The 19,040-nt window shown below is 48.4% G+C and overlaps 1 protein-coding gene across 1 annotated transcript in view; it reads right to left on the bottom strand.

Moving 5' to 3' along the window:
* The window catches only part of fhad1 (forkhead-associated (FHA) phosphopeptide binding domain 1), a 125,713-nt gene that overhangs the window by 56,430 nt on the left and 50,243 nt on the right, over positions 1 to 19,040 (bottom strand). The window contains exon 22 of the mRNA XM_085966937.1: positions 18,035 to 18,161. Coding sequence (XP_085823063.1) covers positions 18,035 to 18,161 — 127 coding nt within the window. The remainder of the gene's footprint in view (positions 1 to 18,034; positions 18,162 to 19,040) is intronic.

The raw sequence follows: 19,040 nt of genomic DNA, 5'->3' as shown, positions 1-19,040 counted from the left end.
AACTACTGCACAAGGAGACACAGTGGCAGTGGGGAGAGGAGCAGGGGGTTTCATTTGAACAGTCCAAGAAACTGATGCTGTCGTCGGATGTGCTGGTTCACTACAATGCAGAGAAAGACATCATTCTCTCTTGTGACGCTTCACCTTATGGGGTGGGGGCAGTTCTTTCACACTGCATGGAAGATGGAACTGAAAGACCAATAGGGTTTATGTCCCGAACTCTAACACCAGCGGAAAAAAACTATTCCCAGTTAGACAAAGAGGGGTTACAGAGGTTCCACAAGTACATATATGGCAGGAAGTTCACCATATGCACCGATCATAAACCTCTTATCTCTCTTTTCAATGAAATGAAAACAGTTCCACAGATGGTGTCACCCCGGATCCAGAGGTGGGCCGTGACATTGAGGGCATATGAGTATGTCATTGTCTACAAGGCGGGCAACTACCATGGGAACACAGATGCCTTGAGCCGTCTTCCACTGCCAGGCACACCTATCCGTGCAGCTCCAGAGGACAGAGTTTTGATGTTGGAGGACACTGACACGGCACTTGTGACTGCAGAGCAAGTAAGAACATGGACAGGTAAAGATCCAGTACTGTCTAGAGTTCGAGAATATATGGTGAGGGGATGGCCACAGCATCCAGAAGGGGCTGACTTCACACCCTACAGTGTCAGGAAAGCAGAGCTGAGTGTGCAGGATGGTTGCGTGTTGTGGGGAGCACGAGTGATTATTCCACAGCCAGCACAACAGTCTATCCTAGAGCAACTACATCAGTGTCATCCTGGGGTCTTGCGTATGAAAGCCTTGGCTAGGAGTTACTTGTGGTGGCCAAAGCTAGATGAGGAGATAGAAAATCTAGTCAAGACATGCAGCACTTGTCAGGCACACAGGAAGGCACCAGCAGCGGCTCCTCTCCACCCCTAGGAGTGGTCGGATAAACCATGGAGAAGATTGCACTTAGATTATGCGGGTCCATTCATGGGGAAGATGTTCCTCATAATCATTGATGCACATTTCAAATGGATGGATGTTTATCCTGTTAATTCTGCTTCCTCCACTACTACTATAGACTGCCTGCGTCGGAGCTTCAGTAATCAAGGGCTACCAGAGATCGTGGTAAGCGACAATGCCACTTGTTTTGTGAGTACAGAGACAAAAGCGTTCATGAGAAAAAATGGCATAGTGCAGGTGACCTCGGCTCCATATCATCCGTCCTCAAATGGACTTGCGGAGAGAGCCGTACAAACATTTAAAGAGATGATGAAAAAAAGTGTAGAAGGGAGTTTAGCAGCCAAAGTGCCACGGGTTCTGTTCAGCTACAGAATAACACCTCAATCCACCACAGGACTCTCTCCTGCTGAGATGTTATTAGGTCATAGACTACGCTCCACTCTTGACCTTGTCCACCCAGACCTAAAAAGGAAAATGGAAAACAGACAAAACAAACAAAAAGAGAACCATGACAAAAGAACAAAGAGCCGAAGTTTTGGAGAAGGAGATGCGGTCCTTACCAGGAATTTCAGTTATGGACCAAAGTGGATTCCTGGCTTCATAGACTCAATGACAGGTCCAGTATCATACAAGGTCATGTTGGGAGATGGTAGGGTAGTACGCAGACATGTAGATCAGATACTTCCCAGACAAGGGGAAATTGAAATGAAGGTTCCAGATGCAATGGCTGAGGACAGGTTTGCCCCCAGTTATCCAAGTGCATCTGTGGTGCCACCACCATGGACAGAGACAATTCCACAGGAACCTATTCGTCAAGAGGAAACCATCGTTGCAGAGTCAGATACTCTGAGCACTGCTCAGGAGCAGCTGGTGGCTTCACCACAAACAAGCAGGGACTTTACTGTTAGATGTTCACAAAGGTCTCGCAAGCCACCAGAGAGATTGATACTGACCTGTTAGATTTGTCAAGTATGGAACATAGTGAATGGAGACTTCTTATGTGACCCTTAGGAATGGTTGGTTGTTAAGAAATTCATACTGAAATCTTAAGGGGGGAGGAATATAGTAATCTGGGATGTTATGATTAAGGTTATCCACCAGGTGGTGCTATAGCTAGTGCTGCCACTAGTTAAGGTGAGGGGGTTGCTTCCTGTCAAGGTCAGCAAAGGTGGAATGCCAGGATGCAGGCCTGTATGTTTGCTACGCAGTTTAATAAAGTACCTGGACTAATTCTAATATCTGGCCTCTTCGAGTTCTTGTTTCACTACATGGATTTATCACAACTTGGATGACGATACCTTGCGAATCGCTGTTAGATACCTTCGTGCTCCTGCTGACGTGAATCTCCAGAAACTCCTCATCTTGCTGCTTCTCTTCAACAGTATGTAGTGTCTGGCGATTTCTACTTCTAGCATTGCTGGTCGGTTTACACTTCTGTTGGCACGCCTTCGCAAGATGCCCAGTTTTCTTGCAATAGAAACTCTGCCTTCACACATGGACAGCTTTGAGCGATGTGTTGTCCCAGGCACCGACAGCATGACTTCAATGCACTGTTACCTTGACCAGTTGCTGAGGCCTTGGGGCCCAACTGCATTTTACTTTTAGCCTGCAGCCAAATCACCTCGATTGTCTGACAACTGGAAATGGCACGGAACTCTCGGGATTATTGATTGGCCATATTTATCGACATAGCTGTCTGACAAGCTAAGTCAAAAGTCAAGTTAGGGGTTGTCAACAATTTACGTCTGATACGTTCATTTTTCAACCCACAAAGCGGTCACGCAAAGCTCGGTCCTGAAAGTGTCCGAAATGACAGTGAATGGATAGCTTTTTTACAGCTACAATGTACTCACTGATACCCTGGTCATTTAATTGATCACGTACTCCAAAGTGATAACTTTCAGCAATTTCCAGGGGCTCAGGACTGTAGTGCTGTTCTAACTTGGTTAGGATCTCCTTCAGTGGCGTGTCCTTTGGCTTGGGAACAAGCAAATTTTTCAGGGTTTCATACACCTTGGGGCCTGCTTCAGTCAAACAAATAGCCCGTTTCATTTCTAAAACTGCCCGGTTACGGTTTACATCATCGGGGACTTTGACAATACTATTCATGGTGAAAAACATTTCTAGCCGCTCCACATACGTTCCAAAAGTCTCTCAGTCGCGATGGAACTCACCCAAGCGCCCTATTATTCCCATAGGCACGGCCATCTGGACTCTGGCAATGTTGACAGTTCAGCCACGCATGCTCGAAATTTACCACGGATTTTTAAGTTTTTCTGCAAAACGAAGAACCTCTAACAGTCCCTCCGTTGGTTGGCAGGATTATCCTCCAACAAAAATTTCAGCCAGGGAATCCGCAATCGCATCCTTATCGCCAATTCTGTGATATCTTGGGACACAGCATATATATACACAACAGCACAACATGGCTTCCGGTAAGAACTGTACTGCACATGGCTTTATTATTATATACATCATTAGTCCACCAGGTGGCTCTATTACACTCACCCAGGGCAGTGAATGAGGAACTGACTCCCATCAATTTGTTGATTAACTCCTCAATAAATAGTTACTATACTGGAGCCTCCAACATTCACCATAAATATCTAATTGAAATTGGAAATAATAGGGATAGATTGAAATGATCAAAAATTCCACAGGACATAATGGGAGGGCTGGGGAGGGGGGGAAGAGAATGTCGTTTATAGAGGGTGCAGCATAAACACTGGCATAGACCCATTGGGCCAAATGGCCTGTTTCTGTGCTGTAAATGCTATGTAATTAATTAGGTCGGGTACAGTCCTTGGCATGGGCCACCTTCTTTTGCATGACTTTCATCCCCCAGCTATTTGGGCCGAGGTGTAAGGGCAGTGAGCTCATCACACTGATACCATGAACATTTGATTCACAGACATTAAACAAACAGGATCATCAACCATACCAGTGCCTTGAGCGAAACGTTCAAAACAGAATAATGCCCACATTAGTCCGACAGGTACTGTGATGGCTCAGGTGTTGCAGGCAGACTGCAACTGAGCTAAACGCACCAAAATGTCTCGGGTTCCATCCCTGGTCTGTGCTCGCTGAGCTGATCTCAGTTATGCTGCCTCTAGGGGTGCTCAGCGCTGCTGAAGTAGGGAGTGTGGGGAGAGTAGTGGGGGTGGGAGGGAGTGGGGAGAGTAGTGGGGGTGGGGAGAGTAGTGGGGGTGGGGAGAGTAGTGGGGGTGGGAGGGAGTGGGGAGAGTAGTGGGGGTGGGAGGGAGGTAGGAGGGAGTGGGGGAGGGGGGAGTGGTGGGGTGGAGGGGTGGGAGGGAGTGGGGGAAGGGGGGGAGTAGTGGGGGTCGGGGGAGGGGGTGGGATTAGTGGGGGGAGAGGGGGGAGTAGTGGGGGTCGGGGGATTAGTGGGGGTCGGGGGAGGGGGGGATTAGTGGGGGTCAGGGGAGGGGGGGGAGTAGTGGGGGTCGGGGGAGGGGGGAGTAGTGGGGGTCGGGGGAGGGGGGAGTAGTGGGGGAGGGGGTGGGATTAGTGGGGGTCGGGGGAGAGGGGGGAGTAGTGGGGGTCGGGGGAGGGGGGAGTAGTGGGGGTCGGGGGAGGGGGGAGTAGTGGGGGTCGGGGGAGGGGGGAGTAGTGGGGTTGGGGGTGTCGGGAGGTGGGAGAGAGTGGGGGGTGGGAGGAAGTAGCGGGGAGAGTAGTGGGGGTGGGAGGGAGTGGGGAGAGTAGTGGGGGTGGGGGGAGGTAGGAGGGAGTGGGGGAAGGGGGAGTGGTGGGGGGAGGGGTGGGAGGGAGTGGGGGAAGGGGGAGGGGAGTAGTGGGGTTGGGGGGGGAGTCGGGAGGTGGGAGAGAGTGGGGGGTGAGAGGAAGTAGTGGGGAGAGTGGTTGGGGAGTGGGCGAAATGAGCCAGGGTTCCTCCTCTTGACTGTAATCCCGATGGAAATGGCTGGTGCGGAGCATAAACGCCGGCATAGACCAGTTGGGCCGAATGGCCTGTCTCTGTGCTGTGGGTCTCCATCAGATGTAGACATGTGGGCATGAGGTGAGGCTTCGCGGGTCGAATAGCTGGCCAACACTCACTAGCAGTAAGTTCGCCGATCCCACGCTCCCGGCGGAGCGCGTTGCTCTGATGGGAGTGTGGGTCAGTGGACGGGGCTCCCAGCTCGGTCGGTACACAAGTAACCGGCACCTGGGCGAGTTACTGGAGGGCGGCCAGTTTCGCACCGCACTCCAGGAGGTGCCACCGCCTTTGAGGAGAACGGATGGCAGAAAAACATACTTCAAAAAATTAATTTACAAATACAGTCCATCAGAAGGTCTCACGCCACACGAGCGACGCAGTGATTTCCGATGATCGGAAGCTGCTGATTGTAAAGCACCATTGAGGGTGAGTGGCTATTCCCGGTGATATAACTAACGCTGTGTTTTTACACAGCGTTTACCGCAGTCTCCGAGGCAATAAGACACTCTCAGCACGTCCCGCACACTCTGGGGACCATCAGCTGCTCAGGCAGCCGCTCTCCGGGGCCTTTGTGAGCCTTAATTCACCAAATCCTTTACACACTGGATTACAAATTGAAAGGGAAGGGGGAGGTATCACAATTAACAGGGTCGGGAAACAGTTTACAAACAGACCAAGGCAGGGTTAACGCAAGGAGTGAGGCACATCGCTAAAGATCCGGCAGGGCAATGCAGCATGAATCTCAAACCAAGCAATCAGCCAGATTTACAAAGAGCCACGAGGCTATAATCTAATACAGGAGGAAAGAGCCTTTTCCCTGTCTGATAATCTCTGGTGTTTTAGAGTAGGGCTGCATTTCTACACAATTAAGGATCCCAGCCCGCCCTGCCCTCCCCAAAGCTGGTGAATTGGTTCAATTTATCAGTGAGGACAGCACCAGCCCCAAGGCACTGAAGGACGCCTCTCTGTCTCTCCATTAATCGTGTAGAGCCAGAGCCAGATTGTCCCTGCCGCTTATCTGCGGAATGGCTCTGACCCTCTGGGTGCGCGGGAGGATTTAGCCACAGAATGGAAAGGACACCCCGCGGTTCTCTCAGGCCTTGACAGAGAACTTAGATTAAGGCGGAAATTGCACGTCCGCCGCCTGACACCGTTGAGTAGTTACCCAGCTACGTTTGCTGAAGGCGATTAATTCTCCCGGCACTGCAGGATTTATTTTTTCCCCCTCTTGTGTGCTGTCACATATCATGAGACTGGCACTTTCATTTCAGTGATGGAATACCTGCCACCAGCACAGAAGGGAGATTCAAGAATGAAATAAACTCCAGCAGCTCAGTGCATCAAACAAGCAACATTAGTTCTCCACCCACCTCACCCTACCCTCTTCCCAATGTTCTTCCCTTCTCCCCAGTTGCTGCTGCAGAGTCATGCAGGTGGCCCCAACAACAACAACTTGCATTTATATAGCGCCTTTAACGTAGTAAAACGTCCCACGGCGCTTCACAGGAGCGTAGACAGACCAAAGTCTGACACCGAGCCACATAAGGAGATATGAGGACAGGCCTGGTCAAAGAGGAGAGGTTTAAGGAGGGAATTCCAGAGCTTAGGGCCCAGGCGGCTGAAGGAACGGCCGCCAATGGCGGAGCGATTAAAAACAGGGGATGCGCAAGTGGCCAGAATTGGAGGAGCGCAGAGATCGCGGAGGCTTGTAGGGCTGGAGGAGGCGAAGCCATGGAGGGATTTGAAAACAAGGATGAGAATTTTAAAAAATTGTATAGCTTAGTAAAAGCAATGCTTTCACCCACATCAATGCAGCTGGTGTAAACTCTCAAAATGCTCACCTGTTAATTCCAAATAGATTTTCCAATTTGCTCAGTTCTGATTCTATCAGGGAGGACTAAAGAGGCAGATCCCGTGATGCAGAACTGGAGAGGCAGAAATATGAGCCAGCACTAAAGAGGCAGGTCTAATGAGGCAGACCAAGAGAGGCAGGACCGGAGAGGCAGAACTTTATCGTGACTCAGAAACATGTCAAGGTGCTTCACACACCATGAACTGCTTCAAAACACAGTGACTATTATTATGTAGGCAAATGCAGCAGGAATTTTGCATGTAGTAAGATCCCACAAACTTCAATGAGATGAGTGACCAGTTAACCTAAATTGCCTGTGAAACGCTTTGGGACATTGTGAAAGACACTTTCTAAATGCAACTTCTTTCTTGGTCTGTTTTGGTTGTGATGTAGGCGGGCATTTTAGTGGATCTGAGCAACATTTTCTTGGTGCGAGTTAACAAGTGGTACAGCTCAAAAGGTTATTACTGGTATTTGTTGCACCCAGATAAACTGGTTGCTACAGGCATAAGAACAATAGGGCTTCAATATACTCAGGAAATAAATTGTCAATACCAGGAATTAAGTGTAGTTGCCAGCAGCTAAGAGTGGTTCCTGGGAGCGAGCCGTAGTTTCTATGCGTTAAATGTATTTACTGAGAGTGATTTACTGATCATCGACCTGAAACGTTAACTCCGTTTCTCTCTGCACAGATGCTGCCCGAGCTGCTGAGTATTTCCAGCATTTACTGGTTTTATTTCAGATTTCCAGCATCCACAGTATTTTGCTTGAGCCTTACAAAGGGGCTCTGTCCAACCCTCTGCCATTGTGCTACTGCTCAACCATGGGAGAGGACATCACCGTGACTGCAAGCAAGAAATCTGCCTTCCAACATGCGTTTCACAGTTCCTTATGCAGAAGCTGTTAAAATGCAGTCCTGCTCGCTCATATCAGTCTAGACACTATCATTAATGCAACAGCAGGAAATCATCCAACCAAACCACACTCACTCTTGCTGAGGTCTTTATTACGTCTTTTTAGAAATTGACTCGCCCATCATGATCTGCCCGAGGGGAGAAATATGCTGAGATTAGTCTCCGTAGCCGTCATATGCTCGGTTATTTATTCCTGGATCGTAATTAAAGTGCCTGTTCCTTTCTCTACTGCTGCTCTTCCATGTCCTACATGAAACTATAAAATGCAGTTTATAGTGGACATTAGGGCCCACAGCACAAAACTGCCCTCAGTTGGCAATCTCACTTAGACCACAGGGCTGCAACAGGGGCAATGGAAAAATGTCACACTGGTGCAGTATGGGCAGTCTTTTGTTTGGGGCTGAGGCACGTAATTGGGTCAGAGTAAATGGACCGACACTCCGCATCTAAGTTGTGCTGTACCTGACCTGGGAACCCTTGATGGGCAGTGTAGAGAGAGTGTTACTCTGCACTGAACCTGACCTGGGAGGGTTTGGGTAACCAAAATGTGAAGTGTCCTAGCACTCACGTCGCCAATCCCGATGAGCACAAAATTCACAAAAAGAGAAAAAAAAAACCTTCCCTCCCCCATCCCAGTTTAATCCCCTCCTCTGCTGAAGACACTACCTCCCTGCTACAGTCCCGTTGAACAGCCACCAATCGCCCTCAAGCACTTCATCCAAGTATTCGTCCTTTGAGCGAGTACCTAGACAGTTGGCGTCACGGCCTACGGAGCAGTAAGAGGCAGCACAGCTGAGCCTAAGCCTGTCCTCGCCCGTCATCCGCACATGCGCGTTTCCCAGCAGGAGTTACTGGATAGCGACCGGGAGCAGGAACTCTGGCTGGTTTCCCCTCCATTATCTGGGGGCACTGAAGCTAGAGCTCCCCTACTGGCTGGAACAAGCTAGCTCAGCACCAACCTGGGACGGAACCTGGGACCTTATTGCTTTGGTACAAACGTTCCCATTTCAGTGTTCTGAGATTTTACGGTTATGCCCCCAGAACAAGGGGGCATAATGGTAAAATTAGAGCCAGGCCGTTCAGGGGTGATGTCAGGAAGCACTTCTTCACACAAAGGATAGTGGAAATCTGGAACTCTCTCCCCCAAAAAGCTGTTGAGCCTGGGGAGGTCAATTGAAAATTTCAAAACTGAGATTGATGGATTTTTGGAGATATGGAACCAAGGCGGGTAAATGGAGTTAAGATACAGATCAGCCATGATCTAATTGAATAGGTCGAGGAGCTGAATCACCTACTCCTGTTCCGATGTTGAGGTCTCTGTTGCTTTAGAATTTTCTAGAATTCATACGAAACCATTATTTCTGGATGAGTCATTTCTTGTCAAATTACATCCATGTGTAAGGTGTCTCCCATAGATCTCTACACACATGTGGTCAGAGGCGCCATTAAGCAAGCTTGCAATGACTCAGCGCCAGGAGATTGTAATCGCCCGTTTAACGGAAAGCAGGGATGTTGTCCTGCTGTCGGAGTTTTCCGTGTCAGGTTTATATTTAGCAATGGTAGAACACATACAGGCCGTCACAGAGCTGGCAAAAGTCACCCACTATTACTCGACGGAATTCAAAACTGTGCCCTGCATATAATTAATATTAATGCAGAGATTAGCTTTAGTCTCTGGGAGATAGGTTTGGGGCTTCAGAACAAGATCCAGCTCAGCTCTACAGCCCAGCTGGTCCAGGTGTCACATTCTGGCCATTCAACAGCTCTGGCACAATATACTCAGAGCTCCCGGCAAACATACATGTTGGTGGACTAATAATCCAGGGATCGTTGAGTTCAAATCCCACCCCGGCAGTTTGAGAATTTGAATTCAGTTCAAAAAAATCTGGAATAAAAATCTGGTCTTAGTAAAAGTGACCATGAAGCTGCCGGATTGTCGTAACAACCCAACTGGTTCACTAATGTCCATTAGGGAAGGAAATCTGCCGTCCTTACTCAGTCTGGCCTATGTGTGATTGCAGTCCCACACCAACGTGGTTGACTCTTAACTGCCCTCTGAAGTGGTCTAGCAAGCCACTCGGTTGTATTACCACCTTCTCAGGGAAACTAGGGATGGGCAATAAATGCCAGCCTTGCCAACAACGCCCACATCCAGAGAATGAATTAAAAAAACACAAGCGATCTGAAGTGCCAACGTGGTTTTCCATTCTTGTGCTTCTGTATCTGACTGTCAGTCTGCGGTCGAGACTTCTCTTGCCACAGTTATCAGGCTCCCTGGATAGATGTTGTTGTAAATGGTCTGCTTTCTAAGTTGACTCATCATCCGCCAGTTCCTCTTCATGTCGGGACTCTCAACCCATCAAGAACACAGCTTGATGGTTACAAGTTGAATTTGAAAAAATAAATCACTTTTTTTCCTCCAATATGTTTTGCCGCTTTCTCCGTCGGTGCCTGCTCCTGCTGGGATAAGACTTCACAGGAGCATCCCAAGTGGTCATCATTAACGTACGAGCTTCAATGATGAGTGTCGTCAGGTTATTTCTCCATGGACTGTGTCATGAATCTTATCATGACTCATGAAGTAACACTGGGCGGCCAGCTGGTGGCACCGTCCAAGGAGTATAAATATTCAGGCATGGGCCAGGAACTAGTGATTGTAACTAGAAACAGTTGATTAAAGCCTTGTTTTATACTCAAACCAAGTGCTCAGTAGTCTTTTTACATCAGACTGCCTCACACACAAGCCTGATATCCATGCACTGACACTTTCCAGCTGGATTCTCCAAGATGGTGATCCGATGAAAGAACCCCGAGGGGTTGCTCCCCTCCTTAGTCCGGGGACAGTGAGGTCAATTGTTGCACCCTTAATGCTGGCCCAGCTGAGGTTGGGTAACTCGGCACAGACTGAGGATCAAACCTGGCATCTCCCGGGTCTGTATGGCTCGGCTTTGGACTAGACAGTGCACTGACTAGTAAGAGAAATTTCATAAGGTGAATTTTTAAGCAGAAGATTAATAGATTTGGACTTGTAGCATTACGCAATCTGTCAGGAGGATTCAGCAGCAGCTTACATATGAATTCATGATTGATTTTTAGACAAATGGAGCCAATTACAGTGAGGGTGGAAGACTTGTAAACAGCTCTTTGTTCATGAAGTATATCTGCACTGCAATGCGCTTTGCATTAGTGTAAACGCTGAACAAACAGGGCAAATGGCACCCACACCCGAGAGGAGTGAACACCTTAGACAAACCCGGTAATGTGCCGGCCAATATGAAAATATTGCAGCAGTGGATAATATTTCATGTGGTTATAAATGCTACACACCTCGTTAACGTGCGTTGCATCAATGTACTGCATTAAAGATTAGTTGTGAAAAGGTCACACAGCCTCATTTCAAAATTAACACGTCCCACTGCTCCTGTTTAAGTCAGACAAATCTCAGATCAGCTTTCACATGAGCTCGGTCATTGCTCCATAGAAAAATAAATATTTTTTTAAAAGGGGGAATGGAATTTGTGTGCTCACCATAAGTGAGGGATGAACTTTGGGGAGCGCGGAGCTTGTGGGATTGGCTCAGGTGCTGGAGTTCATAGGTCAAAGCCCACGTGTCAGGGAGTACTGCATTGATGGTGGAAGTTAGATTACCCAATTTCAGTTGATCTTCCCCATTCTTTTGACTGTTGTTTTACCCCCATAAATGGAAGGATAGGTCCCATCACTGAACATAAAAGTCACTGGTGCAGTTGTTTGATTGGGAAACCTAGACAAAGGGCCAAGGAAGGACAACAGGGCCCAGAAATTGGGGCGCGCCATTTTTGAGCACGCGGGTGCATTCCCTGCACCAGAACGGCGAGGCTCGAGGCGCCCCAGATATTGGGCCTCGGGCCTCATTATAATGGAGCCAATGCGACATCGGAGCCCACTGGCGATGAGTTGGGCAATATCGGGCCGCTGCTGTGATGGGGGGTTGGGGAAGAACGGTGAGGAGGTGGATCGGGGGTTGAGCGGTGGCGATCGGGAATGGGGGTGAAATATGGGGTCGGGAGGAGCAGGAGTGCTTGCATTCAGGAAAGTTACTTGCCTTGTTTAGTGCAGGCCATCCCTGGGGCTCGTTTCCCCGCGTGCAGCCCGCGCTGGCACGGATTTGTCTCAGGGCAAGCCAATCGTGAAGAGGGAACCTCAAACCGGCGTTAGCTGCTTATTTGCATACACAAAAGGCCCATCGCCTGCTTCAGGCATGGGTAATGGACGCCTCTTGTTTGTCCTTGCCCAATATGGCGGGCGGCACATTTCCAGACGGAAATTTGCGTGCACTTCCTTCCCGCCATATTGGGGCCTTAGTAGTCCGAGTACCGCCCGATAAACGGGCGTTGTGGGGACCAATGTCTAGGCCTAGGTTTGAAAAGAGAACCAAAGAAGGGGAGGTAAACCGAGAAGATTAGGTGATGCACAGTTTTGATTTTAAAAGCCTTATAGATTCCAAAGGAAGGAAAAAGAGTGGATGAGGTAAGGAATTCCACAATTTTGAAGCCCTGGTCAAGGATCCATCTTAAGAAATAATGCCCGAAAGGAATATTCACACTGCAATATAAATTCAGAGGATAGTGTCTACTGAAGGTGAGAGGCTGGCTTCAAGTCCTGCATGTGACTCTTGGTGTTGGCCCACGGGGTGGCCAGTGAATCAGCTTTCCCTCTATCCAGCCTGCCAACTTCCCAATCCATAACATGATTAGAGACACTGGACAAAGCCATCTCACAATGAAGTTTAGTTGAAGGCAAATGAAGGAAGAGTGCTGGGATGGCAACTTATTTTTGGGCAAATGCTCAACGAAACTAATTCTCTGCACTTGCCATCACATGGTTTTCGAATGTCTGGATGCTCTGAAGTGAATCCCCTGGCCAAAACCCAAAGTGTAAAAGCCTTTTCCTTAATTATTTGCTCCCAAGAATCAATTTTTATTAGGAAGGTTCTGAGAGGAACCATTCAGCTGTCATTTTAGGACAGCGTGCCTGACCTGTGAGAAACAGCCAGAGATCAAAAGACAGAGATTCGAACCATTAAGAGTGTAATCAATATAATGTATAAGAATTACAGGCCAGTTGACTAAAGTAGAATTCCTTTCCCGATCTGAGGCAAGCTCAAATCGCTACTATTGATTGTTATGTTTCAGGCACTCTCCAAATACGTCCTCTCGTGCCCAAAGCAATAGACTGCTCCCATGGCCAAGCCACCACTCCCTGTGCAGATAAGGCGATGGAGGGAAAATTGGTTGGATTTGAGTCTCTCTACTCCACCACATCACATAAAAAGAAACAAAAAAAAGGCTAGGATAGCAGAGCCCTGACTGCGTCTCAGGGGCCGCACCCCAGTCCCGAGGGGCCGCGCCCCAGTCCCGGGGGACCGCGCCCCAGTCCCGAGGACCGTCCCCCAGACTCGGGGACCGTACCGGAGTTCGTCAGCATCCTTTGGGGTTAGTGGTGGGGCGGGGGTGGGGAGGGAGGCAGTGTAGACAGAAAAATAATCAAAAATAAAGATCTAAAACAATGACCAGCACATGTTTAAATTCGACCACCGCTGGTGCTACAAATATCGGGTATCTCAGTGATGTGAAGGAGGTGAACCATGCCCGGAGTCTCCCAAACAACCTCAGTGCAAAAGGCTGTTTCTGTCCGGCAGCTCCAGGATCCCATAAATTCTTAGACAGTCTCAGCCACGAAGTGCCCCGATCCACAACAGACTCTGCACTCTCTCAATCTCTCTCATTCTCTCTCCTCTCAGCCACAAGGAACCTCCAGCTTCAGGATAAACCAAAGGACAGCTAATGGGGAAAAAATCCTCAATCAATGTGCTGAGCTGCAGCGAAACCAAGTGTAGCTCTGCATGAAGGAGGGGAACGATTACATTTTTATGGTAAAAGGGAAATCTAGATGCGCAAACGATATTATTTCTGCTTAGAGTGAAGAGAACAGCATAGGTGTCAGCTGTGGCTCAGTGGTAGAGACTCTCTCCTGACCAGAAGGTTCAAGTCCCACTCCAGAGACTTGAGCACAAAATCCAAGCTGACACTGTGTGCAGTGCTGAGGGCGTGCTGCACTGTCGGAGCTGCCGTCTTTCAGGAGAAACGTTAAACCGAGGCCCCGTCTGCTTTCTCAGGTGGGCGTAAAAAATCCCACGGCACAATTTCGAAGAAAAGCAGGGGAGTTCTCCCCGGTGTCCTGGCCAATGTTGATCCCTCAGTCAACACAACTAAAAACAGCTTATCTGGTCCTCATTGCTGTTTGTGGGAGCTTGCTGTGCGCAAATTGGCTGCCGCGTTTCCTACATTACAACAGCGACTACACTTCAAAAAGTACTTCATAGGCTGTAAAGCGCTTTGGGACGTCCTGATGTCGTGAAAGGTGCGATAGAAACAGAGCGCGTTGTCAGCAATCTGCCTGCTGTAGAAAAGAACCACTCTTTAAATATTTACACTTTAAACCTGGGCAGCCTGTGGACCGGGGGAGGCAGCGTGGGAGCAGGCACTCAGATCCTGCAGTTTCATTTTGAAGTAGAAATGTGAGTCAGACTGATTAAAATGAAAAGTATTCAAACAAAGTGTATGTTTCTAAATTATCACAAGGGTTCCAGGGATATTTCCACCCCCCCCACCACTAGTGATTTCCCAGCCAAATTAAATTTTAATGAGATCCTTAAATCACAAGAGGCAACAGGAAATAAAGACAGACACTGCTGGGAACACACAGGTACGTCTGTCTTTCAGCATCTGAAAAGCGAAGAGAGGGGCTAGCCTTTTGGACAGAGACCCTTCATTGGAGGGATAATTCTCTACCAAGTCTCTATTCGAAATGTTAACTGGACTTTTCTCTTTCCAGATGCCCACAGACCCGTCGTGTTCCAGCACTTCCACTTATTTCTTCTTCCTCTGTGCCAGGGTCGCCAACTCTGATTGGACGTATTCCTGGAGGCGTCATCACATGACCTCCTGCCGCCAACCGCCCCCCACACTCCCGCCATTGGCTGCCCAACATGTCCATCATCGCGACACCCCGCCTTCCCACAGCCAATTGGAAAATGAACAGACTCTTCATTAATTACCCCATTGGGTGAGTCTCGACTGTCAATCAAACAGCCTTTTTTCCTCATATCCAATATTTTTATGATTAGTAAACGAAAGTGTTCAAAGAAAATTTTAATAACACCACCATTTTTTTTAATGGCCCCCTACAATTTTTCTCCTGGGTTGCTCGCGGCAGTGTCCTGGAGATTAACCTTTCATTCCTGGAGACTCCAGGGGGATCCTGGAAGGATAGTAACTCTACTCTGTGCAGGTTAAAGTCTCTGTCTGATCTCAGCAGGACTGTTCCAGGGGGTGCCCTGCGTCCTTGGACAAGAAAAGAAAAATGCATCAAAACAGAAAGTTCTAGAAATGAACAGCGTCTGAAAGAGAAATGACAGACCAACGACTGGGAAAGGGAGGCCCGCCATCAGATTCCAGCAAAGGGTCTCCAACCGACTGTGTGTTTCGAGCATTTTCCATTTATAGTTCCCAGGAGTTTTGGAGCCTTCTGTTTATTGCAATATTTCACAATTTAATGAAAAGAAACAACAGCTGCAAACCACGTACGGCTGCAGCAACTTTCACAGTCCATTCGGCCGCTGAATCGCGCGTTTGTGCACTGCGTCTCAGAGTGGCTGGGCAGAGCGGCTCTGATGTTCCTCAGTGGAGCAAACCGCATACCTGGCTAGAATTTCAAGTGCTGGGCAAGATGGGAATCTCCAAACTATTGGTATTCTGCTCAGAGGATTTGACCGTTCTGCAGACAGATGCAGAAATCTTTCCTGCCTGTGAAAATACCGACAGTCCTTTAACCCCACTAGGTCTTCGCTCTGTACGTAGGGTCACGAGAAACTGCTGCTACAAAATTCACGCTGCAATTAACTTGCGAAAGGCAATTACAACTCAAATCAGGGGTGGGTGGGACTGGGTGATGTCGCGGGTTAGAAACTGACCTATTTGGGAGGTAATTTTAACCAAACCTGCCCATTGAGGGAGCGGACGGGATCGGGTGAAACGTTGGCCTGACAAGCCACCTGATTTTAACTCTCTATTTGAAGTCAGTGAAGAGTAATATTGGGTGGGGTGTAAATCTAACGTCCCACCTGATCCCGCGGGTTTCCAGCCTGACGGGTTAGGTTAAAATGACCTCCCCTTTATCTCTGGGACCGGATTTCAGATCCAGCCCAGACTGATGCGATTAAATCCTCTTGTGATGCCGGCTGTAAGGGGTGCTGTCTGGAGGGAGTTTGGTCCACTTCTTCGCGGGTTTGGGATGTGCCATGAATCTTATCATGACTCATGAAGTAACACTGGGCGGCCAGCTGGTGGCGCCGTCCAAGGAGTATAAATGCTCGGGCGTGGGCCCAGCTTGCTCGGGATGTTTCTGTAACCAGGAACTAGTGATGTAACTAGAAATCTCATGGTTTTGAAACAGTTGATTAAAGCCTTGTTTTATACTCGAACCAAGCGCTCAGTAGTCTTTTTACATCAATCTGTAGCACAAAACTGGCCCCAAACGTGACAATCCCACTCACAAAGCAACAGCTGGCGTGGAAAATGCCACACTGGTGCTATCGTGACATTCTGCCGAGGTTGGGAGGCGAGGAGCTTCTTTGGGAGCTTTACTCTGCACCTGACCAGTGTTCCAGCTGGGGGTGCTGCTCGGTGCTGACACTGGATGCCAAAAAAGTAAACCGCATTTCACTCCCAGCGCCAACATCCATTCATTGGATGAGAGAAAAACTCCCCACAAAAAGACACAACCTTTTCCTCAAGCTAACCCAGATCTCACAGTCAGGATCGATCAGAGAGTTTTCACAAGATACACAGAAAAGATGAAGAACAGCAGCCTCGTTCTCAGCTTGGAGGGTCGCGGACAGTCAAGATTCCCTGTCCAGTGGCATCTGGTCTGTGATGCTGATCCCCCCTTTTCTTATATATCTGTCCACTGATTTTGCACGCTCGATCATTATGTGAATCATGCTGCGTGAGGTGATTTGAGTCTATAAGGGATGGGGTATTCACGGTGTTAATGCCACCCAATCCGTGTCAGCTGTGGCTCAGTTGGTAGCACCCTCGCCTCTGAGTCAGAAGGTTGTGGGTTCAAGTCCCACTCCAGAGACTTGAGCACAAAAACCTATGCTGACATTGCAGTGCAGTGCTGAGGGAGTGCTGCACTGTCGGAGATGCCGTCTTTCAGATGAGACTTTAAACCGAGGTGGACATAAAAGATCCCATGGCACTATTTCAAAGAAGAGCAAGGGAGTTAGCCCCAGTGTCCTGGACAATATTTATCCCTCAATCAACATCACAAAAAAAAGACAGATGATCTGGTCATTATCACATTGCTGTGCTGTTTGTGGGAGCTTGCTGTGCACAAACTGGCTGCTGCGTTTCCTACATTATAACAGTGACTACACTCCAAAAAGTACTTCATTGGCTGTAAAGTGCTTTGGGACGTCCGGAGGTTGTGAAAGGTGCTATATAAATGAAAGTCTTTCACGCGTAGATGAGTCTCAGTTATCTAAAGCCAGCGACTCTATCCACACCACCCAACACCCTTGGGATTTCTCCAAACGAACAGACGTGATTGACAAGTGGTTAAAGGCGAGGTTAAAGGTGCTGGCAAGGGTGTGTCTTTTAATGCCCATCCCTGGTTACCCAGAATACTGCCATGGGATCTTTAACACCCATCTGAAGAGGCCGACAGGACCTCGGTTTATTGTCTCATCGGAAGGACAGTGCAGCACTCGCTCAGTGTAGTGTTCCACGTACTCCATTCCTGGAGTGGAGCTTTACCCCACAACCTTCTTGTTTATTTCTGTCCTTCTCTCCCCTCCTCTGCTTAAGGTGCGGACCCCTTGTCGGGTATGGTTTTCACAGGCACTGGCAGCCCTCTACACCTCACCCAAATGGCCTCACGCATGTGCTTAGATAGTAAGTTTTGGCAGGCTAATCAACCATAAGAGGCATCACAGCTGAACCTGATCTTATCCTTACTGAGCTTCCCACTTTCCAGCAGGGAGTCACCAGATAGTGATCGGGAGCAGGAATCCCAGCTAATAATTCCTACCTAACTCAGGGACCCGCAACACTGCACCCCAACTGCCCCTCCCAGTTTGGGTCAGCTAACTCAGGGACAGACATGGGACCTTCCAGATGTGTATGATTCAGTCCACACTGGGCAATGCTTTTACCCATCGATCTATGGGGGAACCCTGTTGATAATGACTGGTTTGGAGTAACATTGAGAAGGTGAGTGGATTCTCAACTAGCATAGAGAGTGAACCCAACAATACCTCAGTGTGCGCAGAGAGCTGGTGTTGCTGGCTATCTCGTTCATTGAGCTCTTGCTGTAGTTTCTCGCACTGCATCGCCTTCTCCTTCCTTGCCGCTTTCTGCTGCTCCAGCTTCTCCTTACAGGCCCTGCAAGTGATTGTGACATACTCAGAAATAAGGAAATGGAACAGGAGATCGGGTAACTGAAAACTACTGACACGTGGCTCCGGGTGGGGTGGCGAGTGTCTGTATTGTGATGCACTGGGCACCGCAACTATATAGGACAAGCTAGATAGACCAGTGGATCTATTCCTAACCATCATTTCCATATGTTTGTACATGGAGGCTGCATATATCTTACTCACTCCGGTATCCAATCCCACAGAAGTTCTAAGCTCTCTGCTGAAATAAAGAGCTCCTGAAAGGAATATTGGGCAACAATGTGAGTAAGCTTCAGAATGAATGATGGGAGATAGTGTAACATTCACTCTCCAATGGACGATGGGAGATAGTGTAACATTCACTCTCCAATGGACGATGGGAGATAGTGTAACATTCACTCTCCAATGGACGATGGGAGATAGTGTAACATTCACTCTCCAATGGACGATGGGAGATAGTGTAACATTCACTCTCTAATGGACGATGGGAGATAGTGTAACATTCACTCTCCAATGGATGATGGGAGATAGTGTAACATTCACTCTCCAATGGACGATGGGAGATAGTGTAACATTCACTCTCCAATGGACGATGGGAGATAGTGTAACATTCACTCTCTAATGGACGATGGGAGATAGTGTAACATTCACTCTCCAATGGACGATGGGAGATAGTGTAACATTCACTCTCCAATGGACGATGGGAGATAGTGTAACATTCACTCTCCAATGGACGATGGGAGATAGTGTAACATTCACTCTCCAATGGACGATGGGAGATAGTGTAACATTCACTCTCTAATGGACGATGGGAGATAGTGTAACATTCACTCTCCAATGGACGATGGGAGATAGTGTAACATTC

This window comes from Somniosus microcephalus, chromosome 25 (assembly GCF_052327205.1).
Source record: "Somniosus microcephalus isolate GS21.2 chromosome 25, FLI_Smic_1.0, whole genome shotgun sequence".
In the NCBI taxonomy this organism is placed as follows: domain Eukaryota; kingdom Metazoa; phylum Chordata; class Chondrichthyes; order Squaliformes; family Somniosidae; genus Somniosus; species Somniosus microcephalus.
The sequence above is the reverse complement of the archived record's forward strand: the minus strand, read 5'-3'. Positions and strand labels throughout refer to the sequence as shown.